This window comes from Pistacia vera, unplaced genomic scaffold (genome assembly GCF_008641045.1).
Source record: "Pistacia vera cultivar Batoury unplaced genomic scaffold, PisVer_v2 Contig973, whole genome shotgun sequence".
Classification (NCBI taxonomy): Eukaryota; Viridiplantae; Streptophyta; class Magnoliopsida; order Sapindales; family Anacardiaceae; genus Pistacia; species Pistacia vera.
In genome coordinates, this window is record NW_022196860.1 from 460,276 (window position 1) to 481,315 (window position 21,040).

General features: G+C 37.1%; 2 protein-coding genes across 7 annotated transcripts; one reads left to right on the forward strand and one right to left on the reverse strand.

Moving 5' to 3' along the window:
* The first annotated feature begins 359 nt into the window (after positions 1-359).
* LOC116121320 (methyl-CpG-binding domain-containing protein 9-like) lies at positions 360-12,883 on the forward strand. 2 transcript variants are annotated; one of them, XM_031407269.1, is made up of 10 exons: positions 360-850; positions 1,687-2,290; positions 2,429-3,556; positions 3,663-4,262; positions 5,838-6,143; positions 6,908-7,243; positions 7,563-7,661; positions 7,851-8,285; positions 9,073-11,370; positions 12,048-12,883. In XM_031407269.1, the coding sequence occupies exons 1-10, from the start codon at positions 600-602 to the stop codon at positions 12,402-12,404; spliced, it is 6,414 nt and encodes a 2,137-aa protein (XP_031263129.1). In that variant the 5' UTR covers positions 360-599; the 3' UTR covers positions 12,405-12,883. The 2 variants fall into 2 exon arrangements, with proteins under 2 accessions (XP_031263129.1, XP_031263130.1); XM_031407270.1 differs by having other exon boundaries at positions 1,723-2,290.
* Positions 12,884-14,356: 1,473 nt separating this feature from the next.
* On the reverse strand, positions 14,357-20,208 carry LOC116121321 (RNA-binding protein 25). 5 transcript variants are annotated; one of them, XM_031407275.1, is made up of 8 exons: positions 19,673-19,800; positions 18,993-19,040; positions 18,248-18,507; positions 17,953-18,105; positions 16,646-17,060; positions 15,769-16,461; positions 15,054-15,655; positions 14,357-14,612 (listed from the first exon to the last, which is right to left on the reverse strand). In XM_031407275.1, exons 3-8 carry the CDS (start codon positions 18,473-18,475, stop codon positions 14,361-14,363), a joined length of 2,343 nt encoding a protein of 780 aa, XP_031263135.1. In that variant the 5' UTR covers positions 18,476-18,507; positions 18,993-19,040; positions 19,673-19,800; the 3' UTR covers positions 14,357-14,360. The 5 variants fall into 5 exon arrangements, with proteins under 5 accessions (XP_031263135.1, XP_031263131.1, XP_031263134.1 ...); XM_031407271.1 differs by lacking the exon at positions 18,993-19,040 and having other exon boundaries at positions 19,673-20,208; XM_031407274.1 differs by having other exon boundaries at positions 18,248-19,037; positions 19,673-19,799.
* Positions 20,209-21,040: the final 832 nt, after the last annotated feature.

Here is a 21,040-nt window from a genome sequence, read left to right on the forward strand (position 1 = left end):
GCTCCATGCTGGGAAAAAGATCCTTCCAATTTTGGGTCATAATTGAACAAAATTTGTACTGTAGAACTTTTGATTAGATATTTCCTTTGAATCTTAACCAACGGATGAGATTGAACAATGTCTGGTCCCAGAGGGGAGAGAGAAACAGAAAGACTCCTTTGGAGAAGCGAAGCGTGCTCCGTGTCATAAACAAAAAGTCCCCCATAGAAGGAACATGATCTTGCCAACACAAAACAGTCAAAATCATGTCATTAGTCATTACTGTTAAAAACGACTTCGTTTCCCTCCACTGGCGAGGAGTTTTTCGTCATTTAGTTGCGTGGAAAGGCAGAGAAAACACGCTCAAACGCACTCTCTCTTTCGAGAGTCCCGAGAAGAGCCCAAATGTCTGAGACTGAGACTGAGTCCGAGTCTGAGCTTCACACAGAGAATCAAACTCCCTTTAGGTTCTCGTCCCCTTCATTATCTCCTTTTTCTCTATTCGACCTTCGATCTTTTCCTTCTTCCACCTCAATTTAGCTCAAGCCTCTCTATAATGCGCCTTAAAACACTCAATTAAAACTCTTCTTCCTTTCTTCTCTTTCAAATTTTAAACGGCCATGGAGCTTAACGGTAACGGCTCCCACTCCAAGCTTGAGGAGAGCCGTTCGAAGCCGTTTGACATCGATCTTAACGAGACTCCTCTCTCTTCTCCTCGCGAAACTGTCGTCACAGGTGCACCAGCTGACGTCACTCCTGAACCCCACCACTCCGGCCAGGGGATTCGCGCTGCCGGTGCTGCTGTTGGACTTCTGGACATCAATGCCTTGCCGCCTGTTGAAGAAGAAACTTGTGAATTCCACAACTCTGGGTATAATATTTAATTTCTGCTTAAAGTTGGTCCTTTGGACTTGATATTTTTTCTTTTTGTTATAAATTTGGAGTTTTTGTAGGTTTTTTCTCTTTCTTTTTTCCTCTTCTTTGTTGTTTGCCGCATTTTGAGTTATTTTTCTATAACTTTGCTTGGCTGTAACTTGAAATTTGAAACTTTTGGTTATATTTTCGTAAATTTTAATTAGAGGAAAGCAGCTGCTAAAAGTCTTACCTTTGAACATCTGAGCGGCTGCTATGCAATATAACTATAGTGTATTATGCCTGCATTATGCGGCAACTTGTGTATGGTAATGTTTCTTATTGCTGATTCACTTAATTGAGATTTGAGTAAAATGCTTAACAGATTTTCTTCAATGTCTTGATTAACTAGACCTTATTTACTTTTAGTCTTCATGTTCAATTTTAGTTAGATGCCCTTGGCAATGAAAATTCATTGCCTTAAGTTTAACATTTTGTGAGAAAACACATTTATTCTTGACTGAATTTTTTTATTTGCTGTGACGGGTGTTTTTGATACTTGGTTATATAATATGTTTCTCTTGTTTATAGCCATTTGCTTACTCGGTAGGAAAGACTATGATATCATGAGGGTACCGTACCACAGGTACAACAAGCCAATAATTTCATGCCATATTGATGGTCATATTATAGACCACTAATATTGCTTGCTGGAATAGATGAAAGAGAAAATAATGCATAGGTGGCATGAATTCATTGCTTAGTTGTATGGATGATGTGGTACCCCTGCTACACTGTATACTTTCACTAGTTTATAATGTGACAATTGATGTTTATATGGTTTGTGGTTTGTAGAGGGCTTAGTGCGTGTGATACTTCTTTAATTCGCAGCTCAAATAATGGCCTGGCAACACATTCAAGTTTGTTACATGGGCGGAGTCAGCTTGATCTTCTTAAGGCATCTGGTAGTGTGGCAAGCTTAGTTAAATCAGGCTACGAAGATATAGTGCAGCAGCAGCTGAACTTTGGTGGAAATTTGAGAGAGACTCCTAGCTCTATGGTTAAAGATAGTCTTTGGGCTTGTGATACTTCAATTCAGAGAGCAGCATTTCAGAAATACTATGCTCTGGATGGAAATGGGTTTGATTCAATGTTTGATGTTGCCTGCCATCTTGGCTTGGTGTCAAAGTACCATTCGGTGGAATCTCAGGGTAGAAGAGATGGCTTTGCGTTGATGCAGAAAGGATTGCATTTAAACCAAAAAAGAAAGGACTCCTTAATGTTTTCACAAGTCAAGAACTTAAAAGAATCTCAAGAAAATTTGAAAAGCAGTTTTGTTGCCGAGTACTCTTTAGGTATTGAGGCTGCAGAAAGTCAGGCCTGCAAGTTGAAGAGTAATTTGAGTGTCACACAAGCTAACACAAAGGAAAATGGTGCGGATGATTCTTTGCAAGCTAAAGTAAGTTTTAATATTTTGATATTTTCCAAAGTGAACATATAATTGCCATCATTAGGGATTATAATTTCAATTATATATTTTGCAATCAACTCTTTCAGCATTCTTTGAGACCTGATCTTTCTATAACAACCATTCCAGGTTGGACTTCCAGTTCAGTTTGAAGACTTCTGTATTTTAGCTGTGGGTGAGGTTGATCCACGACCCTCCTATCATAGTAATAGCCAGATCTGGCCTGTTGGTTACAGGTCGAGTTGGCATGATAAGATTACTGGGTCTCTTTTTGTATGTGATGTCTCTGATGGTGGAGATTTTGGTCCACTTTTTAAAGTTAAACGATATCCTTGCTCCACTCAGCCTATCCCTGTCGGGTCAACAGTCCTCTTGAGGCCAAGTTATGACCAACAAGATGGTAAAGGCCAAGTAGAAACTGATGATCCAGTCGGTATGCTTGATGATGATTATACAAATATTCAGTTGATATTCTCTAATGATAGCCCCCCACATTTGGAATATGATGCTTTATCAGATTCCGGAAAGAATAATGATGAAGCTTGTAATTCTCAACCAATGAATAATTCTGAAACTAAGTCAAACTGCCTTTCACAAAGTCCTGGAAGACCTACAACCAATTATATTGAGCTGGTGGATGACATTGGAGAATTTTTAGTAGAAGGGAGATCGTCTTCTTCGGTATGGAGAATGGTGTCTCAAACTTTAGCACATGCTTGCCGCAAGGTATATGGGCAAACTGGTGTCTGTAGATTTTGTTGCAAGCATGATGTACTTAGAATGTGGTCATCGTGCTTTGCCTCACTAAGTGAGGAATCAGCAGAATCTCTTGATTCATTGGCCAAATTTTGTTGTTTGTCTGGTCCTATCAACATCCCGCATAGCATCAGAAGCAATGATGAGCTTGATACTTCTTGCAGAGCACTGATAAAGTGGTTAGACCAGGACAGATTTGGACTAGATGCTGATTTTGTGCAAGAAATTATAGAACAGCTTCCTCAGGTGCATGTTTGTGCAGAATATATATTCCTGAATAAAAGAAGGGACAGATTGACATCACAAACCGTTGGAAGTGGGTTTCTTCAGGATAAAAGGAAGAGCGATATACATGACAAAGAAGCAGATGGTAATTTGTTCAGATGTTCTAAAAGACCAAGGGAGCAGATAAGTAGGAATCCTGGGATGAAGTCTTGTTTTCCTCCTGGAAAGCCATTAAGCTCAAAGCTTCCAACAGAATTAATAGGTGATGTTCTTCAGGTATGGGAATTACTACTGTCAACATATCTTGAAAAATTCTAGCAGTCTAGTGGAATACTCTTTTGTCAAGTTATGTATTCTTACCATTTTTGTTTTGTTTGTTTAGTCTTGGGAGTTGCTGTGGCGTTTCTCTGAAGTTTTGGGACTGGAAGAACCTTTATCATTTAAGGAACTTGAAGAAGAATTAATAAATGGTTATTCCCTCACTCTTGGGAGTTCTTCAACTTCAAATGTGCCACAGCAAAACGATCATGCATTTATTGCAAAAGAAACAGAGTATTTGAAGCAGGCAGCACATGTCAGACAGGCATCTAATACCAACAGTGGATGCACAGGTGTAGCTTTGGCAAATGTTCTCTGCTCTCTGCTGAAAATTTTACTTGGTGAACTTCAGTCCAAGGTTGCCACTTTTGTAGATTCTAATCTTGACGGTGGTGAATCTAAGTCAAGAAGGAGAAGAAAGAAAGATGCAGACAACTTGATGTCTGCTAAGAAAATAATGCTTGATTTGCTCCCAATAAACAGACTTACTTGGCCAGAATTAGCTCGGAGATATGCTTTAACTGTTTCATCCATGGAAGGCAACCTTGATTCTGTGGATTTTGTGAACCGTGAGAGTTGCAAAGCATTTCATTGTTTACAAGGTGATAGTCGAACAATTCATGGTTCTCTTCCTGGGGTGGCAGGGATGGAAGCAGAAGCACTGGTAGATTGACTTTCATTTCTTAAGCTATCATGTGATTATGTTTTAATTAACTTTTTATGAGGCAATGCAATTCTTTAGTTTTTTGTGATTGTGAATGGCTGAATATTTAATGTTCATTGGTTCTACCATTTTCCCCTGCTATAAACCGTCTGCATGCTTGCCATTCTGTGATACATAATGGTATCTTCAATTTCATATTGGTAAATAAACCAATTTAACAATCGTATATCTTTGAGACAAGATGTTTTCAGTTGCTGAGATAATGATGGGGATAAATTCCATCAGTATTGAGGTTTGATCTCTAGTATGAATAATGGTAATTCACAATAACTCTCCGAAGTAGTAAATAAGAGCATAATAAATTGTTTATGTCATATTATTAAAAGATACATAACTTGATGAGGATGTGAGATCTATTTTAGGTGTAAAATGTAAAATCTTACTGTTATGTCTTGTATTGAAGAAAAAAGATTTGTTTCATATTTTACATAATTAATATGATGGCATTATTTAGGTACTTGTGTTTTATAGAAAGAATGTCATTTTAGCTAATTCAGTCCACCATGAAGATCTCAGGTGCAATTAGAAAATGGTATAGTTGACTAGTTTAAAGGTCATCTGCGATTGTGGTCAAGTGCTATTTAAAGGAGAGATCACAGATTTATTTTGATGAGGAAGGGAGGATAATAATATGGGGAGGGGGACGGCTACCTTGTTTTCTAGTTTATCATCACTGTCGTTGAAATAATAATAATAACTTCACGAGTGTGGACAAGAATTTAAAAAGTCTGTTTATTGCCTAATACAACCTTCACCTGTATTTTTAAATTCTCTTACCATATTGATGTTAACCTGATCTATTTTTGTAAATTTAGAGAAGTTTTATCCTTTTAAAATTGTAGTTTCTTACATTGCAGCATGTGGCAACTTTTGTTTATGTATGTTCTAGTTAAGAGTCTGTATAGAGCTATGTTACTAATATGTGGGTTAATGCCGAATCAAGGATGCATTACTTGGACACAACTTGGTCAATTTTGGGCTGCTCAAACTATGTTATTTAGGCAGTAAAACTCAAGCTTCATCTTGGATCACCTTGGCCAATGATCAAGCTTGAATAAGTTAATTGATGAGCCAATGGTGAATTTGTTTACCACCCAATTAATTCCTCTATATCTGATTCTTGCTGGTCACTTTAAGCTGGAAGATTGTTCAAAGTTTCTATCTTTTCGTGCTTTATTGGATTTTGTGTACCTCACTTGTTATTGCCTTTGCATCAAGGTGTATTCATTTTGCCTATCGATACTATATCTACCATTTATGTATGTCTTGAAATGTTATTTTGTTTTCTTGTATCTATAGTGGAAACCAGATTCAGCTTACATATCTCCAGCTGTTTATTTGATCGTTTGCCTCTATAAAATTACCATTAAAGTAGTAATTCATCTCTTAATTTCCTTTTAATTTAGCCTCATAACTTCCACAAAGTTCCATATTTTGTTTTTGTTGTTGTTTCATGTTCCTGAATTTTATTGAATGGTTATTGAATTGTGATCCACTAATTTTTGTGATTCTCAGCTGCTTGCAGAGGCTACAAAGCAAATCTTTGGTTCATTGAAAAATACAACTGATATTTCAAGTGTGGATTTCTTTGACTTCGATGCACTTAGTTCACGTGAAAATATTAAGGTGAATGATGCTGGAATTCCTGAGTGGGCACGAGTTCTTGAACCTGTAAGAAAGCTGCCCACTAATGTGGGAGCTAGGATCAGAAAGTGTGTCTATGATGCTTTAGATAAAGGTCCACCAGAATGGGCAAGAAAAAGATTGGAGCACTCTATCAGTAAGGAAGTTTACAAGGGAAATGCTTCAGGCCCTACCAAGGTGATACCAGCAGTATCTTTTTAGTTTTTAAAGAAATCAATATTGTTCTCATAATTTTAATGCAAGCTGAAGTCCATGTTTCCAGTTATACAGAGCTATCTTCTGTATCTCAAGCATTCTGTAGATACAAAGTCATAAGATAAATCAGTCAAGTTTTTAAATTTTATCGACAAGATGTGACTGGTTTAGCAAGCTACCATTTTAGGAAAAAACACGTTTAGTCATGCTTAGTTGGGTTTTGCAAGTCTTTGTAATAGGCCTTGGTATACTGAATGTGGCAGGCATAAATATATTGGGGAGGGTTCAGCAGCCATTTTTTTTTTTTTTTACGCAGAATATGACACAATTTATAAGCCATTAGATCAAAGCACTTTTGGTGGTTGAGATTCAATATAATTTGCATAATTAATGCACTTTGGAAATACCATATTTAGATGCAATCTCAACCATTCAAATTCATTAATCTAATGGTTCAAAAATTGTGTAAAAACTTGTGTCAAAAGAAATGGGGCTCTTGAATATATATACTCTCTGTTTCTTTAAATAAAAAAGGATTTATTTAATCAGATCTTAATGATTGTTTTGTCACATTCAGCTATTATTTTCTTAATAACATGAAAATTTTATCTTCAATTACTAAGAGTGACTTTTTTGGAGCTCATTAATATTTTCATGCTTGTCCAAGAAAGCCAGCCCAGGCTCTTAAAGCATTTGCTCTAACAAGCCTGATGATGAACTCTGAACTTGTTCTTTATATATTGCAGAAAGCTGTTTTGTCAGTATTGTCAGATGTGTGTGGTGAAAGTCAGCAGCAGAAACCTAATAGGAAACGAAGAAATAGGCGTTTTAGTTCTGCATCCGATGTGATCATGAAGCAATGCCAGAAAGTGCTTCGTTGTGCTGCTGCCGCTGATGAAGAGAAAGTATTCTGTAATTTGTTGGGAAGAACACTTCTTAATACTTCTGATAATGATGACGAAGGACTTCTTGGATTTCCTGCGATGGTGTCAAGGCCTTTAGACTTCAGAACTATTGATCTGAGATTGGCTTTTGGGGCCTATGGTGGATCACATGAAGCTTTCCTGGAGGATGTTAGGGAGGTACACATTGTGTTACCCAATTTGCTTAACCTAGTAGTGCCCATGTGTTGCCTCATGCTCGGTACTGTTTGCATGTAGGGACTTGAACTATGCTATAAAACTCAATTTACAAAGTCTTGACTGATCTGCCCTATATGGTGCAATGACATGATTTATGCTTTAGTATTTTTGACTTTGTATAATTTCTTTGTTTTTTATTACTTGTGACATTTGGCAGATGGCACCTTTTGCTTCATCTGATTGATGGACATCTTGAGACTGTTTTGCTTATAGAGTCAAATAATGCAAACATCAACCCTATTTTATTTTCTTTTGGCAGGTTTGGCATCATATACGCACCGCATATAGTGATCAGTCTGATTTACTGGAGTTGGCTGAAAAATTATCTCAAAATTTTGAAGTACTATATGAAAAAGAGGTTTGTTGGTACCATTCTGCTTTCTTTCCCTTAATTTCTTTTAATGATTCCCCTCCTAACTGTTTATGTCTGTGTGCATGCACCCAATCTGCATCAGTGATTGTATTTGGGGAAAAGGGCATTATATATCATAGAATCTTAACATATTTGATATAATATGAGCTTTAACGTGTTTAATACCCGGTGCAGGTTCTCACCCTTGCCGAGAAATTTAATGATCGTCTCAATATAGAGTGTTTAAATTCTGAAGCCAAGAAAGAGATTGAGGATATTCTTGAGTCAGCAAGTGAAATGCCCAAAGCTCCTTGGGATGAGGGTGTCTGTAAAGTGTGTGGTATTGATAAAGATGACGACAATGTTTTACTGTGTGATACCTGTGATTCTGGGTATCATACATATTGCTTAAGTCCTCCTCTTGCTAGAGTTCCTGATGGGAACTGGTATTGCCCTTGTTGTGCTACTGGTAATCGTAACAATCAATATACATCACAAGTTCCTCAGGTCATTAGCCGTAGCCAAAAAAGGAGATATCAAGGGGAATTCACTCATGGATTTTTGGAATCTCTGTCTCATTTGTCTACAGCAATGGAGACAAGAGACTACTGGGAGTACAGTGCAAAGGAGGTTTGTCCATTGTCCGCTTCATCTCTATTTTTGATAGATCTGATTGCATTTGTAAGTGGTGTACTGATTTGGTATCACCTTAGTTATGTGATGTGTGCATTGCATACTATTGAGAATATGAATTTAATGCATCTCTATCTCAAACTTGTCTGCGGAATACCCTATAATAGTTTGCATGACACCTTTAAGTTCAATTATCATTCACCATTAAGATGGGAAAAATGATAATTGTTACAAACAGAGAACTGATTGTTATTTTCTTATTTGTATTGACAAATTATACATCAATATATAGGAAAATAAAGAACTAATCTAGGAAATAAATAATCTAATCTAGGAAATAAAAAATCTAACTTCCTATTTTACAGGTTTGTTCCTATTATGTATTGATTACAATCCTAATATCCTATTATAGATTTATACACTTAATCATGCAATATCTGTAAGATTTTGCATGATTATCTACAACAATAATATTATAGCTCATCTTTAGTAATCATGAAAAGTCTCATTTTCTGCTTCCATGAACTGATATTTGTTGTCTCATGTTTGCACACAGTGGACTTGTGTCATAATATTGTGACAGTAAGCTCACATTTTGTTGATGATCCATGGAAATACTTGGTATCTGACTTCTTGGTTGTATACTTGTACTCATTGCATTGCAAGAATAACTGCATTGGATTTAACTATATGATTAGTTTGTTTTGACTACTAACATGTAGCTGATTTTGTTTTTTTCTTGTTCATTCTCTTTTTTATGCTCTCTTTTTCTTTTTTGATGCAGAGAATATACCTTTTGAAGTTTTTATGTGATGAGCTGTTGAACTCTGTTATTATTCGTGAACATCTTGAACGCTCTGCCTCTGTTTCAGCGGATTTGCAGCAAAAATTGCGTTCATTGTCCTTGGAATGGAGAAACTTGAAATTCAAAGAGGAGATCCTTGCCGGCAAAGTGGCAAGAGTAAACACAAGTGTCAATAGTGCTACTGGAAAATCAGGAACAGAAGGGGTTGCTACTCTGCTAACAAACTGTGGGACATTGATGAGGCAGCCTCCTTGCACAAGCAGCTATTTTTCATCCTTACCCAGTGATCTGGTACCAGAGGATGGTCGGCAAATGTACAGGGCAAATGATTTTTGGAAACAACCTAGTTGGTTTTATTCAAAAGGAACTTCAGTAAGAAAGCCTAATTGTATTGGAAATCTAACTGGAAAGGCTCCTTGTTATGGGCTTCATGTACAGCAAAAGTTGGATAACAGTTTAAGAATTGATAATCAACAAAATGAATTGCCCATTCCTGCTCCTCAACCACCAACACATGACTCTACAGTAAAAGAGGCTGGCTGGAGTAACTTCTACAGAGGGCAGGAGTTACAAAAGGGTGATTATGATAGTCCTATGCTGTCTAGTAGTGAAGTTCCACACGGCAATGTTTCATCAGACACAATCAGAAACCATGTGGCTGACCCTATACATGCTATGCATACGATCTCTGAAGATCAGTTTCCTGACCATCATAGCATTGCTCAACATGACATGAATGAATTACAAGCTCATGATCTCAAAGTGAACCTACTTAGGAAAGAGATTGCTGTCTTGCAGGAATCAATTGCCTGTCTAGAATCACAACTACAGGCAGTATCTCTGCGGAAGGAATTGTTGGGGAGAGACTCTGCTGGACGACTCTATTGGGCCTTCTCCAGGCCATCTACATCTCCTTGGCTGCTGGTTGAGGGAAGGACAATGTTACAGCAAAAGAGCTTAGTAAAAGGGCATGGGACTTCATTAGCTGATAATTCATTTTTGAGATGTTATTCTCCATATGGAATGGAGAATAGTGGCATGCTGTCTCCTTCTTCATGGTTTTCTTATCAATCTAGTGCAGAAATTGAAGAACTTATTGAATGGTTGGCAGATAGTGACCCAAGAGATAGAGAGGTAGCAGAGTCTATTTTGCAGTGGCAAAAGATTGGAAATAAGGACTCTGATAAAGCAGGAAATTGTGTTCAGGATGAGAATCTACCTAGTTCTTCGAAGGACAAAAATAGTGAAGTAACCGTAAATTCTAATGATCTTGTGACTAAGGCTTTGACTGTACTGGAGAAGAAGCATGGTCCTTGCTTGGAACTAGAAACCTCCAAAATCTCTGTGAAGCAGGATCAGAATGCTGAATTAATTCACAATGAGAGAATGTACCGATGTGATTGCCTAGAACCTGTATGGCCTTCTAGATTCCACTGCTGCTGTTGCCATCTGTCATTTTCTTCTAGGTGTGAACTCAAGGAGCATAATGACAGCATGTGTAATCCGGGTGCAACTTCCTCTCAGAAGAAAGCAGATAATGATGCAACAGGAGGGAAGAGGTTGGCAAGAACTCAGACTTTACAGAGAGAGAACACGAAAAAAGTGGGAAATGGTATGTCTGGGAATGTAAAGCATGAGATGGGCTTTGGATTGTTTGAATTTCCAAAGGAGTTGGCATGCCCATATGACATTGAAGAGATAAGTGCCAAGTTTGTTACTAAAAACTCCATTAAGGATTTGGTTCAGGAAATAGGACTTATTGGTTTAAATGGTGTTCCATCATTTGTGCCAAGCACGTCTCCATATCTGAGTGACCCCTCGTTGAAATTAGTTCAGTTGTGTAGAAATGAGGTTAGTAAAAGTGATAAGTCTATAAATGTGGACAATCAGTTGCAACTTTCAGTGCCAGGGAACTTGAAATCCTGTGTGAATCACGGAAGTGTGTTGAAGAACTCAACCACAAGAATTGTGAGTGGCAATGATGAGGAAGTGTTGAAAAGTAGAAGACTAAATCCAAATTTATTGAATGATAGAGGAGAGCAATCTTCTCTGAAGTATAGAAGTTCAAAACTGGGGATTGCTAACTACTCTATTATTCATGATTGTTCGTTTCGACCTGTCATGGGAAGGGGTATTGAAATTCTTAGGCATCTCAAAATCAACTTGCTTGACATGGATGCTGCTGTCCCAGAAGAAGCATTGAGATCTTCAAAGGCTTCCTGGAAGAAAAGATGTGCCTGGCGTGCGTTTGTCAAATCTGCCAAGTCGATATTTGAGGTCTTTTTAATTTACTCTACTTTGAAATACCCTGTGTCAAAAGTGTCATTAAGTGTTTGCTCATAAACTCCCGAAGTTACCTGAAAATGCAAATATCAGAGAAGCTCTCTTACTCTGGTTCCTACATCTTTTTATCTTTTTCTTTCTTTCTTTCTTTTAGTTTTGTTCTGCATTGGATTTCATCAGATTTTATATGACCAAAACATATACTAAAAATGCTAAAAATCAGCTCTCAATAATTGATGTGCCTTATAGATTAGTTTGTTTTGACTAGATAATGACATAGTTACCTTCGAGTCCTGAATTTCTGGTAAAGATTCAAGAATGTCTTCGAAATGAAACTCACTAGAATTTCAAAAAGAAAATTATATTCTTTTTGGATGATATTTATGAACGATGATGACTTTCACTAAAAACGATTGTCTTGTCCCCTTTTTAATTCTTTGTGTCAGACAAGCTTACTGTGTGGAAATTTTTCGGTTACCGAAATTTTTTCTTTCACTTTTGTCAAACTACAAGAAACAGATAGAATAATAATGGAGAAACTATGCTGAATTGAAAATATAGTAACCTTGCTTGCATTACTTCTTTGCTACCTTAACTCCTGGCTTTCTGTTTCATTGAATTGAGTAAATAAGTGGAAATTCACTTTATTTTCTTTTCCTTTTTCCTTTCAGATGGTTCAAGCGACCATTGTATTTGAGGACATGATTAAAACTGATTACTTGAGGAACGGATGGTGGTACTGGTCTTCACTCTCTGCTGCAGCTAAAGTAGCAACGATATCCTCCCTTGCTCTTTGCATGTACACCCTGGATGCTGCTATTATTTATGAGAAGCCTTCTGCCTTATCTCCTTCTACAGAAATTTCAGAGCATGGCAGCATGTACAATAAAGATAATTCAACGACTAAAGATTCCACTAATAACACAAAATCCAGTAAGCCTGTCCCAAAGACTCCAAGTTCTGATTTGACTGACTTATCCAAGCTGAGAAGTAAATCTAGCAGAAAGAGGAAAGATATAGGAGGATGAATTTGAGGATGGATCCCTTATTCTGTGAGAAACCTGACCTTACCTAGATATGTCTTGGTGTGGTAAATGGTATGCCTTATACTTTATAATTCACATCTGACTAATACTGTATCTAGGCAGTCGATTTGTCGAATGGTGAGTGAAAAGGGGCCTTGCTGCCTGTGTGTGTATATATAAGAAGCTAATCTCACACACTAACCTAATATTGGATTGAAAATGGAGTTACTGAGTATCAATATAGGTGCGGATATTAACTGAATTCTGATATAGTTACACGTTGGAACTGGCTTCTAGGAATTTGATTGCAGTCTTCTTCTGGGGTGCATGAGCCACATCCTTGCTTTTAGTCAGTTAATGTGAAATATTTATTTGTGTAAAGTATATCTGTGAGTATAGAAAAAGGCCAGACAGGGCAACTGTGTTGTAATCTAATATATTTCATTCTTTTATGAATGTCCAGCAGCTTTTTTATTTTCAAATCTCATTTCCATATTTGTGAATTGAGCAATCATAAAAGGCATAGAAGAGTGGAGGTTTTGTACCAGCAGTTTGTGCATACGAGAGCAGAATTCAAACAATAGCCCCAGGCCCCCAGATGCCTGCCAGCATGGATCGCCATACCATTGTTAAGAGTTGTGATTTGTGAATGCTGACCACATTAAAGATTGAATTAGTGCATTAATACCATGAGGTTTAATTGAATAACAAAATTTTCTCAAAAAGCTTATGAAATAATAGAAATGAGTTAGGAAACTATGGTTTAAATTTTTTACTTAAATTATTCATACTTTTTGTTAACCCTTCATTATTGCTAATCCAACAGTTATAAAAAAAGAAGCTAAAAGATAAAATATTTATTGTCAACTCAATATCTTTTGGATCAATTGTGATGAGCGGTTTATAAGGAATATCAAAAAACCTAAGTCATAGTACCTTGACCCAATAGAAATTCTTGTCATTAAAATTTGAGTTAAAATACATAACAGGAGCGCAATTCGGTAAAATATTTATAAACTCATAATAATGTTCGAACGGTCCACTTTAAAGAGATTTTTGTTATTACACTAAACGGCAGGGCAGTTGATCTCTTTTTAACTCTTTAAAGATTTAAGAAAAAGTTGATAACTACAGAATTAGCTTAAGTTGGTCGATCTCAGGCTGGTAATCACTGAAGCTGAAACCTAACCGAGCGCTACAGATATTTTAACCGTTTTACAAGGCTTGTGCATTAGCTTAACAGTATTACTCTTTAAGTAAGAACAACGAATGCCACCGTTACGGCAGAGAACATTCACTTCACCAAGTGAATCATTGAAGAATCTTTACAAGTACAATAAAAAATTAAGACTATGCTGATTTTGCTAAAAAAGCACATAGAACCCTGGTTTCAGTACAAAAATTGGTTCATTTCTTGAGATGAAATTCCTGAAACAATACAGACTCGCGAACAAGGATATACCTAACCTTGAGTGCAATCCATGTTCTGACTACTGTAATAAACGGGAGATGAGTTGGAATGATATTCAAATATAACACGACTCAATCCCGCAGCCATGCAGGAACATTTTAAAAAAAGACCCATTCAAGATCTTGCCCTCAATGCAAGACCTGTCTCTACCTTCTTAATTTCGAAGATAAGCATCCTCCACATCTTGAGCACAAACATTTCAGCTTCATCATCTAAAATAGTTTGCAGCAACTCTAGCATTTGAGATGCCTTCACATGTTCTTGAGTACTNAAAAGCACATAGAACCCTGGTTTCAGTACAAAAATTGGTTCATTTCTTGAGATGAAATTCCTGAAACAATACAGACTCGCGAACAAGGATATACCTAACCTTGAGTGCAATCCATGTTCTGACTACTGTAATAAACGGGAGATGAGTTGGAATGATATTCAAATATAACACGACTCAATCCCGCAGCCATGCAGGAACATTTTAAAAAAAGACCCATTCAAGATCTTGCCCTCAATGCAAGACCTGTCTCTACCTTCTTAATTTCGAAGATAAGCATCCTCCACATCTTGAGCACAAACATTTCAGCTTCATCATCTAAAATAGTTTGCAGCAACTCTAGCATTTGAGATGCCTTCACATGTTCTTGAGTACTGGATACAATATAGTCTACCAGAGTGGTTTCCTCTTCTCCCAAAAACTCTGTTATCTTCTTTGAAATCCACGGTCTCATTCTCTCATGCAGCTCATGCTATAGTACATAACACATCAAAACCCAGTATCATTTTAGAACAACCATATCATGAATTCTAATAGAACATAACAAAAATACATGATACCATTACAGAACAGATAAAAATATTTGAAATCATATGCATAAAGCTCTACCCAAGACTATCCAAAGATTTTTAAATATATATTACTAAAGGGTAAATGATAAATTTATATGATAATGAGGAATGAAATGGGGAATTGTTATGCCACCATTTAAGGAATTAACTTTCTTAAGAATGTCCTTATCACATGCATTAAGTAAACAATTGAATGGGAAAAGAAGGAGATTCTCATTCTCATCCTCATTCCCCATTCAATTCCATGAAAAAACATGATCACGACCTAAGAAACAGGAGATATAAAAATTAGTTTCCACAAGCAACAATATAGATTAGGGGTTATAAGTAGAATTGATTACCTCATCATAAACAGCCCAATTTATCTCAAACGAAAACAACTCCTCTTTTGTCTTAGGGATCATATCAATCAATTGTTTAGCATCTAAAAGTTTTTTGTTATCCGGTGTCTTCGCCTTATCTAACCCATGTTCCCGATCTCTATCCCGATCAAGAATCTTCTCTTTTTTCTCATCTCTTGTGCGACTATTATCCTCACCACTACGGTCCTTCTCACGCTGGCTTGACCTATCATGAGAACGCCTACTTCTTTCTCTTTCGGAATCAAGCTTCTCGTCTTTGGAATTAACATTTGAAATGCGCTTTGCAAATTCTGCCGCTGCTGCCAAATTTGGCTGGTTTGCTCCAGAAACAATAGGTTGGGCTGCCTGCAGTTCCTCAGTGGAGTAATCAATGGGAACCAGGGGTCTCATCTTTTTCTCCTTCTGTGCATCATCATCATCCTCCTCATGGAAGACAGAAGGGACAGCAGTTCGTTTGCCAGAGCCAACAAGACCAAAGCCCAACTTTCTTGCTGGGGCATTACTGCTCTGCCGCATATCCAATGCAGAAACGGATGCATTCATTGATTCATCACCAGTACCATTTTGTAAAACTTCATCACCTGTCCCAGAAAATCATACAACATTTATGACAATATGAAGTGGCAGATAGAGAGAGTAGAAACAATAGTAAAGTTCAATGAGTAATATTTTTTTTTCCAGGGAAAAGGTTTACCAGCTACATGATTTTCATGAATGGAATCACCCTCATAATCCTGATCAACAGCAGTTTTATCTTTGGTCTCAACACCAGATTCTTCAGCCAATGAAGGTTTTTCAGTTCCATTTGCTTCATGCCTAGACAAAAGCTTCAATGCATCTCTTTGTTGCTGCTGCAGCTGTTCCTCCTCAGCCCTCTTCTTAGCCTCAGCAATTTCTTCCTCTTCTTTAATTTTGTCACTGAAATCATCCTCCTTTTCTCTCAGCCTCTTTCTTCTCTTGTCTTCTAACACACTCCTACGCCATCTTTTCCGTGAATCATCATCCTCATCTTCTTCATCATAAAGGATTTCTTTCTTCCGTTTGCGTTCCCTCTCTTTCTCCCTCTCCTTCTCATACTGCCTCTCTTTTTCTCTCTCTCTTTCTCTATACTCCCAATCTTTAAGACACCTTTCATACTCACGCTCGGCCTCCTCGATCTTCCTTCTTTGCTCTCTCTCTTTCCTGGCACGTTCTCGCTCCGCTTCCCTTTCATATCTATCAATTTCCCGTTCCTTTTCTCGTTTTAGATCTCGCTCTCTGTCTCTATCTCTACTTCTCCTATCATAAGTCCTACTCTTATCAGGTGAGCTTGTGTCAGGCCTATCATGCTCACTAGTTGCTTTGGAATCACTGGCTGTCTCATCATCAATCTTATCTTCAGCTAAATCTGAATATATATAACATCAAAGCTCCAAGTTATTCTAAGATTAAAAAAAAAAAAAAAAAAAAAACTGTGATTAAAGACAATATCAGATCTCGTGACAGTGATTAAAGATTAAATTTTCTTCTATATAAACTACCTGAATTAACATATAGCAATCAAACTATATATGCCAACTACAGAAACTCACCATTTCTCAATATATCCACATCAGAGTCTCCATCCCTATTTTTAGCTGGCAATTCTGAGTTTGGAATACCAAAACCATCAACGGTTGATTGAGCAGGGGGTGGAGGCAGAGGATTGGCCCTTAACCTCTCTTCAATCATGCTTTTAAGCTTCTCCAAAGCCTCTCGGTCAGCTTCCCTATCCTCATCAGTCACAATCCCAAAATTGGAATTATCATGACTCTCTTTGTCTCCAGTTTCATTTTCCTTCTTCAAGTCTTCAGAGGCTTTGGGAAGCTCTTTTTTCTCAACACCTTGCACACTTGCATCCTCTTTCTCAGCCCCTGCATCTTGAGTTTCCTTGAGTTTCTTTGTGTTTTCAGTTTTCTTCTCAACATGTCGCTCCAAATACTCTTTTGTTGCTTGAGTAACATTTAACTGTTGATCATGCAGAAAGTAAAAATACAGTTTACTATTAAAACAAATTCATGATCACTAATGAAAGAACAGTAAACCCAGGCACACATTCCTATCTACAGAACAAACTAAAACCTTGACCTCCCTGTTTTTCTGAAATCAGGATGTGGTGCTATCCAGGTCTACCATAGTCGACATGCTAGGCCCCATGTATGGCCCACTGAAGCCCATAGATTCCTTTTTTAATATATAAAATCTGGCTCCATAATCCTTAATATAAGTGACAAGTTGCTCCTCGAACTCATTTCCTAACTTTACCTAAGATTTAAGATCGAATCTAACACAAACTAGAACAAACAAGCTCAGAATTAATAGGAGAAAAGTAGAAAAATAAGAGAGTAATGGTGGTAATCTATTCACATACTAAATTGTGCCTCAACAATCCATAATGACAATTATGTATTGTAAACAGCTACAGAAAATATATAACGATAAAATCTCATCATTGAGATACTCCTGTAAACGTAACACACCCAGATAACTAACCATAACTGACTTGGTGCGTGAAGGTTCTGCTATTCAACAGCCAGTATCTAATTCACTCATTAACCTCCTCCATTCTTTTTGTTTTCTATCAAAAAAAGCCCCTTTACATATTAATTGAAGCCTACTTCAAGCTTAAAAGCATTCTATGTCTTGAAAAATAGGTGGGAAATCTCTCCATATCTAATTAAAATAACTTTAGGGAATGCTTACCTCACCTTCATCATCCATATACATGATAATGATTTCAATTTTAAAAAGGCATCTTGCAGATAAGTTGGTCAATTTATTTTCGCATCCACTACCTAACAGGCAGAGGCACTGAAACAATAATGACAATTAGATGAAAATATCATAAATCCAAACATACCATTAATTCTTGCCCATCAACGTTAAATTTACTGAGCAGTCGTAATGCACGAAGAACCCCTTCAGCAGACTCAAATTCACAGAACCCAAAGCCTTTAAGTGTCCCATTTGAGGGATGCTGAGGACGTTTCCAGCTCTTGACAGGTCCACATACCTTGCAAAGAAGTACAAATATCAGATTTGACAACACAAAGCTTATCAAAGATAGGACTTAAACAGAGCTTTAGGCACAGCAGTAAAGCCCAAATTTGTAAAGTAAATTTTTAAATGGAATCACAATAATATTTATCATTTACCTGAAGAAGAGAAAGCATAAAATCATTATCTGCAGTTGATGCTATCTTGCCAACATAAACAGTAGTTTCGGGTTTCTCTGCTGGTGTACCACCAGGAAAAACAGCTGGCCTAACAACTGGTGGAATTATCGGGCGAACACCAGCAATCCCGGGAACAGGAGGACGTGCCACTGCCGGAAGCACTCCAACAGGTCCTGGAGGACGTGGAGGAAATACAGGCCGAACCATAGCTGGGTACGGAGCAGGATACCGAGGAAGACCTGAATAAATAAAGAACAAACATCTATGCCAATATGTAAGAACAAGTTTACAAACAAAATACAGTCATAACTGTTTTCTCAGCACCTAAAAACTTCAAAAACATAATTAAATGCTGTTACCACACATTAAAAGCATATTAGAGATGGCACCACAGGCATGACAACTATCACCAGCTGAACAGATAACCTGAAGGAAACATTGAGAGAATAGCATCGAATTCATAATCATGAATATATGAAGACGCTTACCTTTCGCATCCACGTGTTAAGTAGCAGTGTGTCACAATCCCATGCACCAATTGCACAATTTTGAAATAGCATAATGAGAATTTTCCAGCATCTCATGCTCATAGGTGAATTATTACACAAATCTATGCTTGTATATGTGGCCATTTAAATTTATCTCAACTGTTAGAAGCCCAATGTGCAGCATGAAGAGGACAAAGAAAGGAAAGAGAAACTGTAAACGAAAGAATTTGCAATACCTTAGAATACAAGGCCAACGAGCACTCAGTTGCTAACATGTTCTGCTGCTGGCAATTCATAAGGCAAGTATCCTTATAACTACCAGAAAGTAGCCTACTAAAATGAACATGACACAACCAGACATAATTTAGCATGACATATTGTAAACACTCTTTAGGCCGACTTGGGCTTGACAAAAGGAAAATCTTTCATTTAAACTACAATTACTCATATCATTTATTCTAAATGCAATAAGGAAACCAATCAAATACGTGCATACCAAAAAGGGGTTGTAGAAGTGGTTCTCTTAAGCAATATTGAAGCCTCCCAACCTTTCTCACCGTGTACTCAATCATGACACTGTACGAGAAAACATCCTGTCATCGATGCCCCTTATCTAACTAACCAACACCAATTTTCTAAATCTCTCCCATATCCTACATAACTTTAACATATCAATATCCCCCGACTTAACCATAACGTAACCTTGTTATAGCAAATACTACAACATATAAATCAATAACCAATACTTTCTCGTCAACTGAAATACACTATAAAGCCAAAAATTATAAATCATTCATACAAATTCCACAACACATGCAAATAAATCAAAAAAAATATACCTATATATATTCATTTAAAATAATTCTCGTTTGCAAAGCATCGTACATAATCAAGAAACATAGAGAGAGGGACCCACCCGGAGCAGGTGCGTGAACGACACCGTATCCATTAGGCATTGGTGCATAAGGTCTAAGCGCTGGATTCGGAACCTGACCTGGGACAACATGATATGGCATCATTGGCGGAGCCATCGTCACCGCAACGCCACCACTAACGCCCACGCCCGGCGGCTGCACGCCAGTGTTTTGGAAATTCTGAACAGGAGAGAACTGCGGCACCGCCGGGATCGTCACAGGACGGTACGACGGTGCCGTCGGAGGCACCGAGATTGGCTGTGGCGAAGCATAAAATTGGATCGATGGAGGCGGTGGCGCCTGGTTACTGTTAGGGTTTGGCGTCGCTGATTGTTGCTCTTGTGGTGGTACGGAAGTGGATGATTGATCGGGTTGACTAGCCCGATTTTCGGACTCGGGTTGCTTACTGTTCGGGTCTACGTTCGCCGGAGATGGAGGCGAATCGGCCATAGTGAGTTTGTGATGAACGGACCCGTGGATTTGCAGAGGTGGTGGTTGTATTTGGTTTTCTTGTTTCTGTGCCCTAGAAAAGCAAAATAAAAGCTTGCTGATTTATTTATTTCTTTATTTTATTAATGTTAAGCCACTTGTCGGTTTTTTATTGGGAAATAGTATTGGAGCCGCCTAAAACTAACCGGAGCTAAGTTGCTTGTACTTGGTTGTCTTGGCGTTTTGATTTGGTTTTGGTTTGGCATCTGATGAGTGATTCAATAATCCTAAGCTTTAAACTTTTCTCACAACCTGTAATTCATAATTAATCAACAGAATTTTATCGGTTATAATCTATTGTAAACTGACTTATTATAAGTTAATCAATTTTCTTACAACTCGTAGTAACTCATAATTGGTCAATATAATTTTATAGGTTAAAATATATTATAAACTGATTCATTGTAAATTAATCAATTATAAACTATCACATTAAATTTGTGAGATAAAGATTGCGAAAGAGGATGTAAAGGAAACATTACTTCAGCATGTTTTCGTTTGAAAAGTACAATATGAGTGGAAAATATTTCCTTTTTTTCATAAGTAAAATATATAATTTTTTTTTTTTTATTTTCGCCCGACAAAGTACAAATATAGAGAAAATTTTCAATAAAAATATCTCCTCTCTCATGAGATTTTATTTTAAATCAATGTTTTTTTTTATAAACTTTTAAAGGGGAATAAAAAAATTAACATATTTAAAACAAAAACGAATAAGATAAATAATAATTTGAAGAAGTCTTATCTATTGTTTAGTGGATAAATTTTGGATTTTTTTTTTTCATTAATTTTAGCGTTTTTCAAACAAAAGTGTGTTCATTTTCACATTTTTTGAAATCTTATTTTGAGACAAATATGTCAACCACTTTTTTTAATCATTT

Coding starts and splice junctions, on each gene's coding strand:
- LOC116121320 (XM_031407269.1), top strand. CDS start 600: ATGGAGCTTAACGGTAACGGCTCCCACTCCAAGCTTGAGGAGAGCCGT. Junction 2,291..2,428: donor ATGATTCTTTGCAAGCTAAA/GTAAGTTTTAAT, acceptor CAACCATTCCAG/GTTGGACTTCCAGTTCAGTT. Junction 7,244..7,562: donor TCCTGGAGGATGTTAGGGAG/GTACACATTGTG, acceptor TTCTTTTGGCAG/GTTTGGCATCATATACGCAC.
- LOC116121321 (XM_031407271.1), bottom strand. CDS start 20,120: ATGGCCGATTCGCCTCCATCTCCGGCGAACGTAGACCCGAACAGTAAG. Junction 18,508..19,672: donor CGTTCACGCACCTGCTCCGG/GTGGGTCCCTCT, acceptor TTATTTATTCAG/GTCTTCCTCGGTATCCTGCT. Junction 15,656..15,768: donor TCATGAAAATCATGTAGCTG/GTAAACCTTTTC, acceptor TTTCTGGGACAG/GTGATGAAGTTTTACAAAAT.